General features: G+C 34.8%; 1 protein-coding gene across 3 annotated transcripts in view; it reads left to right on the top strand.

Annotated features, from left to right (window-relative positions):
* The window catches only part of LOC118198583 (organic cation transporter protein-like), an 87,758-nt gene that overhangs the window by 30,999 nt on the left and 43,947 nt on the right, over positions 1–12,812 (top strand). For 2 of the 3 annotated variants that reach the window (XR_004759793.2, XM_035370291.2), the window contains exons 5-6: positions 830–984; positions 6,736–6,904. The exons of the other annotated variant lie outside the window; for it this stretch is intronic. Coding sequence is in view for 1 of the 2 variants with exons in the window: in XM_035370291.2 (XP_035226182.2) it covers positions 830–984; positions 6,736–6,904 (324 nt within the window). In the remaining variant the exon portion in view is untranslated. The remainder of the gene's footprint in view (positions 1–829; positions 985–6,735; positions 6,905–12,812) is intronic. 3 annotated transcript variants of the gene reach the window in all.

Raw genomic sequence — 12,812 nt, 5'->3', positions numbered from 1 at the left:
CGACAATCACAGATATGCTATGGTGTAGGTCGAAAAGAGAGGAGTATATGTACACGCTGTCATTTCAAAAGGAAGTGTTCCATAAATAAATGCAGTTGTAAAAGCAAGGGCCTCTTGTGAAATTCAAAGTGTCATAATAGTTTAAGTCGTTGCAATAAATAAGATTTGAATCACGTAATTTAGTAAGTTTTTAACTTCTATTATTTTCCTTTCTCATTTTCAATGTATTGTGTGATTAAAGTTCTTATATTCTTAAGTTTTTATTTTAAGTCTCAAGTGCGTTTTTTCGCGACTGAATGACGGAGAAGAAAATGTAATATTCTTATATGTTCAACATTCACCATTAGTACATGGTGAATGTCGACATTGACAGGTGTAAGTCAGAAATAAGAGTATTTGGAAAATATTTCGGACATACACCAAGCGACTATGTGAATGTTGACATTCACCGGTGAAAGTCGACATTCTCCAGATTTCGGTGTTTCACCGTAACATATATATATATACCCACAAACACACCCATCCACTCCTTACCCGGCTTAAAAGTCCTTTCCCGGCCTGTATTTCTGCAATCGAAATTTTCGTAAAGATGGGCTAGATAAGAAAAACTTTCTATAGCTCCTGGCAAAAAAAATATCATTTGCTCAAAAGATATCGCGAAAGAAAAGTATGAAAATACCCAGCGTTAACTCATATTTCACTTAGTTTATTATGAAAATGACATTAATTTGAATGAAAGGCGATTTTTTGATTATCTGCACTTATGTATCATAAATGAGATGAATCTCTGTTCTGTTACATTGTCACTCTGAATATTGTTCTATCACAGATTAGGAAGAAGACCAGCCATTGCCGCTTGTGCCTTTATTGGTGTATCATCAGCTATTATTTGCACTTTTTCAATTTCGTTCATCATGTTTGCCGTTTCCAGATTCTTTGTTGCCCTTGGAATTGATGGAGTTTTCAACACCTCGTTTGTCTTACGTGAGTAGTTTGCCTATATTGTGTTTTGAAAAACATTTTTTGAGTTTAAAAAATTTGTTTAGATAGACAATTTGCTTGGCTTGTAAAGGGAGTGTAAAAACTGACGGTAGGCCTTCCATTTTAGTTTAAAGAAACTCTGGTGTTTACTGCGTAGGATTACTAACGGAAGTGTGAGGAGGTTCAGAAGAAATGAAACAAGCAAAACATTTTACACGCACATATATATTTTACTTTAGTACCTTGTAATGTTCAACCTAGAATTTACAGCTAAATGTGTGGAACCTTGAGAACTGACAAGCGAATAATCGCTTTAGTTCAGTAGACAGACACGTAAACTCGAGAAGGGTTAATTACATTATATTGCTCAACATAAAATTCACAGAAGGCCCTTTCTCAGGACGTACATTAAAGCCTCCACTTGGGCTTGAACTCAATAAGAAATGCTTAACGAAAAAGATATAGCCGAAGCTATCCAAATTTTGCAGGAGTTGTCCCTTTAAAGGCTAAATAAACGGTGAAGCTATCAAGGGCCTGAAATACGGTCGAGCGTAATACTAGCTAGAGAGAGTGTAGCCAAAAAGGCGAACGCGCTCTTGTCAGAATCTCTGGCTCTCTAACGAAGTCAGGGAACTTCGACTTAAGTACCGCTCTTCCTTCATTTGCATTTAACCGCGATTCTGAAAACACATTCTGGTAGAAAATTGCAATCTGAAATTAGGAGAGATAGGAAAGTGGTTTTAACTAAAAATAACTGTTAACAACTTAGGATAAACTTTGCAGCATTTACTAAATTTGCTTATTAAAAATGACCCCTACGTAAAATTGGTCGATGATGCGAGAAATAAAATGCATAATTTAAGATGTCTGCAGTTATATTCATAGTTAATGTTAAATCTGTAAATGAATTGCCAAGTGTACTTGGATATTTATTTGGTACCACATGGAGACAAAAAATGATGTTTCATAAAATCAAATGCCTTTTTACACTCATGTCCATAAATTAAGGATAATGCAAAATCAAAGGAAGAGTTAGAAGCAAAACAAATTTGACTTATTTGTAAAGCTTATTTATTAAAAAAAGGTAAAGAGCAAAAAAAGATGCTACATGTTTGATATTATTAAAAAAAATTAGCGATTTTTTCCTCTCTGGAGCAATTACAAAAAAAACCTATTTACAAAAAACCAATATTACATGGTTGGTATGATTGTTAATACATTGTATGTCTCCCAGATGATGCAATACAGTCCGTACAACGCCTAGGCATGCTGAGTATCAAATTATCGATCTGATCTTGGGGGATATTACACCACTCAAAAAGCAATGCTCTCCGAAGTTCCGGTAGACATGTAGGAGGAGGTTAGAGGGCTGGAACTCGTCGGCCAAGTATGTCCCACACGTGCTCTACTGGATTCAAGTCCGGTGAGAATGCTGGTCAGTCCATACGGGTGATATCCTCCGATTGAAGGCATTCGCTTACGATGTTTGCACGGTGAGCCCGGGCGTTGTCATCCATAAACACAAATTGTGCGCCCATGGCACCCCGAAACAAACGTACATCTTTTTCCAGAATGACGTCCCGATAGATTTGGCTTGTCATGATTCCAATTTCAACATGCAGGTCATTTCTGGAACCCAGAATAATTCCACCCCAAACGAGCACTCCTGCACCATCGTAACGGTGTCGTTTAATGATGTTTTCTTGGTGGTAACGGTTACCTGGAGCGTACCAGTGGCTGAAGAGAGCTGACGATACAGGTCTGAGGCTGTGCTCCGCCTGTTTCTTTTGGCAGTAACTGCCAAATACCGGTCCTCATTCGGCGTTGTAACTCTGGGGCGACCTGTGCTGTAAAGCCTACTCAGATTACCATCATCTTGGAATCGTTGCCAAAGCCTGTAGATGACACTCTGGGCAATTCCAAGTTCGTCTGATACTTTCAGTTGGGTACGCACACATTCCAGACGGCTGATAATTCTACCACGTAAAAAATCATTCAAATGCGTCCTTTGTGTCATAACTATTCGGTTATTGCACTATAATGCTTATAAAGCGACTGCGAACAATTTTACTTCTTTGTTTGTAAGACTTATATATCACTCTCTTACACTCTCGTCATAGTGACGTACCATCGGTGTCATCTGGTTACTTCCTGAAATTTGCATATGATTCTTGAAGATGTGTGTAGTGATTTTACAGGTGATAAATTTATTTTAGATTTCGATTTCCGCGTGACTCCGAATTATCCTTAATTTATGGACATGAGTGTATTTCGTTTGACGTCTGCATTGTAATCTCCCGTCATAATAATAGAAACATCTGTATCTGCAGTAAACTCTTCACCTATCAATAAAGTAGTCTCAGAATATTTCATCAGTGCACGGAATAAGAATGTCTTCAAATCTCCCGAAGTAACTATGGATGACTATGTACGGATGCTAGAGTAAATCTTGATTGTCCTTTAACATTTACATCAATCATACAAATATCGTCTGCTTCTCTATCCTGGATTTCTTACGCTGAGTACTTATGCTTACTTTCTTACGCTGAGTACGCTGATTTCTTACGCAAAATCTGCTTCTCTATCCTAGATTTCTTACGCTGAGTACTTATGCTTACTTTCTTACGCTGAGTACGCTGATTTCTTACGCAAAATCTGTTGGTGCGCAGTCTTCTGCACTAGTCAAATTGCTATAAGTCGTGACACCATTAGGTTGGTGAAATAAAATACAATACAGCAAACACCCAAACACCATTCGAACATACTGACTGTCCATCAGATGGGGCTTTTTTCTACAACAACATTACTTATATGATTTTTGCTTAACTAACAATTTTATAAGCCTTTTACTAAAAAATTAACAAAAACAAAAATATGAAAGATTTCAGATTTTACATTCCGCCCAAAGGGGCGTTTTTTTAACGTTTTATATGCCACCTTTATTCATTAAGTATCATGGTCTTCGCACTAAAAACATAAAATTCAATTCAACAGCAATATCGCAAAATAATTTTAAAAATGAGCCTATCTTTAAAATTTCCGATACACAGTATCGCTCTCTGGAGATAAAAATGTTTTTTCTTTACAACGTTGCCATTGCTCGCTTTGAAATCCTCGAGTTTGTTAACCAAAAATTTGTTAGTTTTATAAAATATGCGATCAATAACAAAGAAATTCCAAATTTAAAATTAGGGCTTCTAGATGCCCATATTCGGTGGAGGATTACGTTATTCAAAATTTGATGGCCTTAGGTTTGTTTTATTCCAGTGCGAGAAACATACATACATTTATGCATGGTCTCCATTATTTAATTCTTAAATTATAATAAAACGTAAACTCATTGTCGTAACAGCCCTAGTGAGCCACAGCTTGCAGTGTCCCGAAATCCACCACCAACAAAGAGTGTGAGAAACATGGCATCGCATTCAAATTTATGCATTGGGAAGTAATGCTCAATCATAAAAATTCATTCCGCTTGGGAAAACTCATCTCCATTTACACCAAACAAACTCAATCTTGCACCAAACAAATTGTTTTTAAACTTGAGCATAAACTACAACTTGAAATTCAAGTGATATATTTCTTATAGAATTATAAGTGAGTCACGGATTGAAACAATTTTCTATTACTATAAACTTCAGAATTTCCAAAATTCTTGAAAATGCACGACATTTTTAATCACTCTGCATGAAAAGAAATGCATAATTGAAACTCATGAAGCCTGGAGTTCTTTTTTTTTTCATTCTAATTCGGAAAAAAAAAAAAAAAAAAAAAAAAAAAAAAAAAAAAAAAAATATGTTTGAATAACAGTATAAAAATTTTCAAATACTTTTTTTCAAGTTTAATTTATATGAAAGCAAGTAAAGGCAAGAAAATGGTATTTCGAAAATTCACACAGATATATAAATATTAATTCTCGCCAGAAAATTAAAAGAAAAAAAACTTGTTTATTTTAAGAGTTCATCGAAGTATACCTTAGTGTGTATTTGTGCCACCATGAGACTGATATTTGTGATCCAAGTAGCACTGAAACAACAATAAGAGCATTCGGTTTCTGATGAATGCTTTTCCTAGATTGCCGTCCAGACAGGATAGTGGTTAGAGAGGCTGAGTACCGAGAGGGCTCGGTTTCGAGTCCCGGAGAAGGTATACATTTTGTAAGCGTATAGTATTCGTGCAACAAGGGGGCACTCAAAATACACAGCTGGGGAAAATCTTCTCTAGAGCGTGGGTGGTAAGGGATGAGGGAGCACACCCTTGGACCTCACTCTGGGATGTCCATCCGGGACGGAAGCTTAGCAATTAGCAAATCCCGGTGATACACCCAATATGCCTACCTGGATGCACAAGCGCCGTCTTTGCTTCAACTTATACCTTTACCTTTAATAAAACTAAAAAAAGTTTTTAATTTAGATATTTGATGATTTTTTGAGTCAGGATTTTAAAGATTAAAGTTAGGATTCTAATGATTCTAAAGCTCCTCGAGTTTTGAATATTTTTTATATTCATGTATTCAATACTCTTATTCCCCCAGTTTTTTCCGTTATCCCCTTAAAAATATTTTATAATTTTTTTAAGTTAGGATTCTAAGAATTGTATCGTTCCTCGAATCTTGGTTTGGTAAATTAATTATGGCAAAGCACACTAGGCTATCTGGCTGAGGAGAGGGATGACTTTCTGATTGAAACTTTTTCTTATACAGGCCCACCAGCGACCTTTAAAAATAAAAATAAAAAAAATCTGAAAGGTTTCAGATTTAAAATTACTTCTAAAGCGGCGTTTTTTTTAAACATTTTTGTGTGTTACCTTTATTTATTCAGTTCAAGAGCAATATCGCAAAATAATTTTAAGTTGAGCATATCTTTAGAATTTCCGATACACAGTCTCATGCGCTGGAGATAAAAAACATTTTCTGTACAACGTTGCGATGGCTTGCTTTGAAATCCTTGAGTTTGTTAATCAAAAATTCCTTAAAGTTTTACAAAATATGAAATCGATAATAAAACAAATTCCAAATTTAAAATTTGGTCTTCCACATGCCCATATTCGCAGTAGGATTACGTCATTGAAAATTGGATGGCTCTGGGTAACATTGTTTCATCACAATACGAGGAACATACATACATTTATGCACATTCTTTATTATTTAATTTCTTCAAATATAATACAGGGCGATGATATTTGGTGGCAACAGTTTGAAAAGTGAAACGGACATTCAGAGTGATTTGATGCAAAATCGCAAAACGAAAACAATAGTCCCTCAGGGACAAAGCTCCTTTGGACTAAAAATAAAAGTTCATGCATCTAAGGGTTAAATAACGTTAAAAAATAATAATTAAATTGCTTAAAATTTGGGGTAGTGATGGTGTTGAAGGCTTCATCCTCCTTTGTATTTTACATTCGAAATAACGCCATCGAAGAGTTTGACTACAGACCGAGGAATCTAATGCAATGCAAATATTACGTAGAATTTTAACTTCTTATTCTTTGCTCCTTGTTCTTCTGAAAGTCTCGAGCTAAGAAATTTGCATGTTACAATTCCTCTTAATGTTGTTCACAAGGTTACAGAATGAAGCAGATGAATCAAAGTTCAAATTATCACTTTGAAAGTCTTAATATGCGTAAAGTGGTTGCTTATGCTGCATTGTAAACAAATTATTGCATGTATTGCACTAAAGCAATTACTAGCCGTTCAAGGAAATTTTACAATCAGTGCAAAATAGTATTTTAATTAACTGAACTTTCCTTTCCTAGTTATGGAAGTCGTTGGTCCAGACTGCAGATCATTTTATGGTCTTGCTATAGAATTTGGCTGGTGCATCGGAATTGTCAGCCTTCCGGTTTTCGCTTATTTGCTAAGAGATTGGTTTTGGATACAAACAGCACTCACGGCACCATGCTTGCTACTCCTTAGTAGTTGGTGGTAAGAAGCAAATTCTAAGACATTTTGATTAAAGCATTTTTTCTGTGAGATTTATCAAATTGTTGAGTAAAGTGTTTGATTTAGATATTTATATTTGTATCTAAGAAAGGTTGAAAAAGGGTGTGAAGCTATTAGCAATAACTTTATATTTCATTATTTAATATACAGAATATATTTTCATGTATAATTTATAAAAACATTCTGATGCTCTTTATGAAATATTCTATATTAAAGGCAATATTTATGTTCATAAGCTGCCGAATATCGTTGGATATACTGAAGGCAGTAACTTTATTGTAACGCGAATATCCTCAGTTTCTTTGGCGAATTTTAGAGGATTTTGTGTGATTTGGCAAACATAAGATTTTTACTTACTAGTGCGAAGTAAAGAAGTATTCTAATCGCGAAATATTTCGGGAATCATATTTCAACTGAAATATTCATTTTGACATTTCGGAACCCATTCGCAGGAATGTTTTCCTTGAAGTCTGTATGTACGGACAAAATAAAGGACTCTTTTTTTTTTTTTCCAAAGCAGATTTTAAAATGGATTAAAATGGATTCGGATTCAAAAGGATTTTTTTTGTGACTCCTGTACGTAAGAAAGTATACATACCTCGCATAACTCAAAAACTATTTGTCTTAGAGAGTTGAAATTTTGTATATCAGACTGCTATAACATGAAGTTGTGAACCTCTCTTTTCCTTTTTCTTTGCAATTGGCAACACCAAATGTGTATATATATATATGTATATATATAGAGAGAGACTTAAAGATTCTAAGTTAAAAGTAAATTGGAGTCAAATCTATTTTACTTCAATTCTATAGCGCAGGAGGGGTATAAAAATTTGCTTTTAATTTTAGCCTCTTATTATGTTTTTTCGTATATATATATATATATATATATACAAGTATATATAGATAAGATATAACAAAATGCAATACTAAGAAACGATTGGCGGCCTCAAAATTGACTATTCTAAATTTGGTGATCTTCCCACTAAGTTGATCTGTTCTCCCAAATTCGATATTTTTCCACGTTACATAACAACCTAAAAATTAACCAATAGCAGTTTAGCTATGTTTATGCACGTACGTAGTGTAAATACTCTTCGCAAGCAACTATACGTCATTCCTTTTCCTGACTTCCGCCATGCAAACATTTCTTCGCCGCTTACGCTTTCCTATCTAAGCTGTTTATGTAGTACTTTTAAAACCAGTGTACGTAAAAATTATTGTATTTAACTGTGATTGAATAAATGCCTACCAAGCTCATTTGATATTTGGGAAAATAAAGATTGGTGATTCGACAAAATCCTGTTTTGTTATCTTCGTCATCTTGCCTTTCACCCTCGGACACTACGAGTGTCGAATACTAAAGGTACTAGTGTCGTCTACGTACTTAAAATACTGCATATATATATATCTATCTTTTAGGTGTTTCTTACTCCGCCATTTTGGAATCGACGATCACCCTACTCGAAAGTAGGGTGATCTTATAGAGCGCACCCAACGTTTGCGCCCCCCGCACACAAAGTTTAACAGGATAGGACATTTTAAATACATGTTTAAATACTTGTTATGCTATTGTACACTTTGAACCTTATATCATTCTTTCTTAAAGAACTACAAATTTTTGATTCTACAGAACAGTTTTGAATTTTACAAAGAAAGTTTCTTCGTCTGAAGAATTAAGTACATTTACACTTAGGATCTCATCCTAAGATTTCAGTAAGTTTGTGTTTTTTCAATTTTTGTTTCCAATTGGTTTCCAGTATTTAGCTGATAAAGCTCAGATTTGATTTTATTATTTAAAGGATCTTTGTGAAAAGTCTTTCGTTTCCTTGGCATTAAAAGTATAGTTTAGCATAATTCGGGACCAACCCAGTTTTTGAGTGGCGTTTAAATGATAATTTGGTTTAAAGTATATTTATTTCACTTTTATAGTTATTTGCTTTTGAATTTCGAATTTGCATATGATGATTTTAGATCAATTTGATTTTTTTGAGTAGTCATTTTACATAATGTAAAAGTTTGAATTTTTTTTTTTAGTAGTGAATTTAGCACAATGTTATGTTTTTATTCGCTTTACCAAGTGTTTCATACGTGTGTAGAGAAAATCCTGATACATTTGAGATTCGAGGTTTTGATATTATATGAATTTTTAGTGTCTTAAATGAAGATTTAATAGATTCTTTTTACGGTTTTTGATCTCAAGTGAAACAGGAGAACGAAACACGTTTTCGAAACACATTAATGGACTTTTGTGAAGATTTAATTAATTTTCCCCTGAAGAGTTCTTAATTGAAGTTTCAATAAAAGGAGATTATTTTTATATTTAATTAATTTTCCCCTGAAGAGTTCTTAATTGAAGTTTCAATAAAAGGAGATTATTTTTATATTTAATTAATTTTCCCCTGAAGAGTTCTTAATTGAAGTTTCAATAAAAGGAGATTATTTTTATATTTAATTAATTTTCCCCTGAAGAGTTCTTAATTGAAGTTTCAATAAAAGGAGATTATTTTTATATTTAATTAATTTTCCCCTGAAGAGTTCTTAATTGAAGTTTCAATAAAAGGAGATTATTTTTATATTTAATTAATTTTCCCCTGAAGAGTTCTTAATTGAAGTTTCAATAAAAGGAGATTATTTTTATATTTATATTATTTTGTATTTTTTATTTTTTTTCCATTTTGCAGCATTTTCATATATATATATTGTTACGAATTTTGTATTTAAACAGCTAATGTTAGTAGACTTGCAAATTAAATGGTTTTTATTTCCCGCGCTGTGCAGCGCGTTACGAATAATAAAAGAGAGCTAAGCCGGAAAATTGAAAATACAAGAGCGCGTGCATGTGACATTTAATAAATATCTCTTTTTGATTTCGAGAAAGTTCCAGAAAGTTCTCGCGCGCGATTTAAAAATCTTATAAAAAGGAGGAAAACCTCTCAATACAGTCAGTTCGATACGAAAGTTGTTTGAGTTCGTATTATTGTTTTGCTCTACGAGTGTGATTCTAAAATTTAGGAAGTGAAGGAAATTTATTTATAAATAGTAAGTGTTTTTCGTTGATCCCTTTCGAGAGGTGTACTTGGAGTAGCTCATCTGGACAAGTTCGTGAGTATATTTTTGATTTCTACGCCTTCATTATGGACATTGTCTTGTACATCGATAGGATAGCTTGACTTGGTAAATATGGATGAGATAAATGATTTAGCAGTCCTTAATAAGCGCGATATTGTTGAGAATATTCTTAAACATGGCACGATTGAGGATTGTAGGCAGATTATGGCTGAGTTTAACTTAGCGTTTAACACGCTTAGAAATGGCTTACGGAAAATCACCCCAGAAATGGAGCAATGGCTTCAAAAAACCTATGCAGAGCTTGAAAAGTGTGTAGCTATCAAACAAGCTGCAGGAGATTCAGTGCAAAATATCTGCGGTAGCATCACGTTAGTTAATACTAGCAATGATTCGAAATCTAATCAAACTACAAAGCAACCCAAACCAGTTTCAAATGTTATTCAGGAAATAAGCAAAATAAATAATTATAATGAAAAATGGATTACACCCAAAAAATACCACAAACGTACACTTAATGAAAGCAGCAACGCTTCAATGACGTCAACCAAAAATAAATACGTTTCACTAAAAATAGATGATAAAATGGACACTACAAATGTTAGTTCGCTAAACTCACAAGAAGGCAGTACTAATAATGAAGGTGATTTCATTACGCCCAACAAAAAGGCTAACAGAATTCCGCCGATTATCATTTCAGATGTCACGGACTGGAAAGCCCTCAGAGATAATATTAAGCAATTTACCATATCCATGGAATGTGTACAGAAAGGTGGTGATATCCACATTAAAGTAAAATCGGACACCGAGTATCGTGAAGTCACGAGATACCTAGACGAAAAGGAAATTCCTTACCATACCTTCCCTCTCCCTCAGGATAAACCAGTAAGAGTTGTAATCAAAAAATTATCTGTTCACACCAAACCCGAGGACAGTATGGAAGAACTAATAGATAATAACATCCCGGTTAAAACAGTAAAACAAGTTACCAAGAAAATAGTCAATGAAATTGTCAAACTACCCACTTTCATGGTTGAAGTCAAACGCAGCATAGAAGGCAAGAAAATATACAATTTAACGCATATTCTAGATTTGGCTGTTAAAATTACTCCCTTCAGACCCACTCCAGGACACAAACAGTGTCACCACTGTCAGAGGTACGGCCACAGTCGTGCTCACTGTAAGCACAAGCCCAGGTGTTTAAAATGCGGGCAAAACCATATTATTACTACATGCACAAAAGACAGAAACTTACCCGGCAAATGTTGCCTCTGTGGAGGCCCCCACATTAGTTCGTACCGTGGTTGCGAAATGCATCCGGATAACTTGAAAAGAAAAATTGCAGAAAAAGAATTCCAAAAAGGAGCGCGAGAAACTTCAAAAAATAATTCCCGTGATATCAACTTAGAAAATTTCCCACCTCTGCCAAGAAAAAACATAACCCAAAATAGCAGTGAAAATGTTAATGAGCAGAATGCTTCATCCACCAATCAGGACGCAGCTGTCGAAAATGAGAACTTAGGCTCCGTTTCCGATTTCATAATTTGGTTGAAGAAATTATTCCTGCAAGGAAAAAATCTCTTCGAGCGGTTCTTAAAATCTAAATCAATATTTGAAAAAATCCAAGTCGGCTGGGAAGCCTTTGAACTTTTTTTAAGCATCAATTATGAATTTTAACCACATTAACAGTAATTCAAGAACTCACCTCACTGCCCTCAGCAGTTTAAATCTCGCATTTTTTAACGCCAACGGTATTCGCCACAAGAACGTTGAAGTTGCAAACTTCCTTAATCACTATAATATTGATGTGTTTCTAGTGAATGAAACTTGGCTCAGACCTAATGATAAGTTCCAGATCAATGGTTACAACGCGTTCAGGACGGACAGAGACCATAACAGGGGCGGCGGTACTATGATATTAATTAAAAGGCATTTGCACGCCAACGAGTTCAATATTCCCAATAGCAGCAGCATTGAAACCACTGCGATCGCTGTGCATTCGCGCACAAATGAGCCGATTGTCATCATCTTGGCTTATAATCCCACAGAAACATTCTCACCAACAATGACTTGCAAATTTTTAGCAATATCACTCACCCTGTTATTATAGCAGGGGACCTGAATTCTAAACATCATAGCTGGAATTCTCAAAGAAATAACACAAATGGCAACAAACTTTATAGCTATGCTCTTACGAATGACCTTAGAATTCTTGGACCAACGGAACCTACCAGGTATCATCATACAGGCATCTCGGATGTTCTCGACATTGTTATTACAAAAAATATCCAGCAAATTCCTTTCCTACAGGTGATTAATCAATTAACCTCTGACCATCTCCCTGTTAAATTTACTTCCCATGGCTTTGAGAACACCTTGCCTTTAAAGAAAATTATAAACTGGCAGAAATTCAATAATTCTCTGGAACAATTACCTGCACACCCGGCTCGATTCCACCAAATTCAAAGATTATAAGAAAGACAAGCTCGCCGACCACATCATTGAGAAAATAAAAGACAAAAACCGCACAGCAAAAATCTGGCGAAGAACAGGCGATCCCACTGTTAAAAGAAATCTGAACAGAAAAATTAGGAACATCAAGACCCTCCTCCTAAAGTTCAGATCAAATTGTTGGGACGATTTCTTAGACTCCATGGATTTCTATCCGAATACAGTCTGGCGTATTGGAAATTCCTTAAGGAATACTAATAACAGAAATATTGGTCCTCTCCACACCAGTAGTGGAATATCTTATTCTGAACATGACATGGCTGAAGCCCTTCCGCAGCATCTAGAAAAGACTTTCACCAATCATGCCTCTAAT

This window comes from Stegodyphus dumicola, chromosome 11, assembly GCF_044657685.1.
Source record: "Stegodyphus dumicola isolate Sdum_Otavi_A_Nest chromosome 11, ASM4465768v1".
Classification (NCBI taxonomy): domain Eukaryota; kingdom Metazoa; phylum Arthropoda; class Arachnida; order Araneae; family Eresidae; genus Stegodyphus; species Stegodyphus dumicola.
This window is presented reverse-complemented; position numbering and strand designations above follow the sequence as displayed.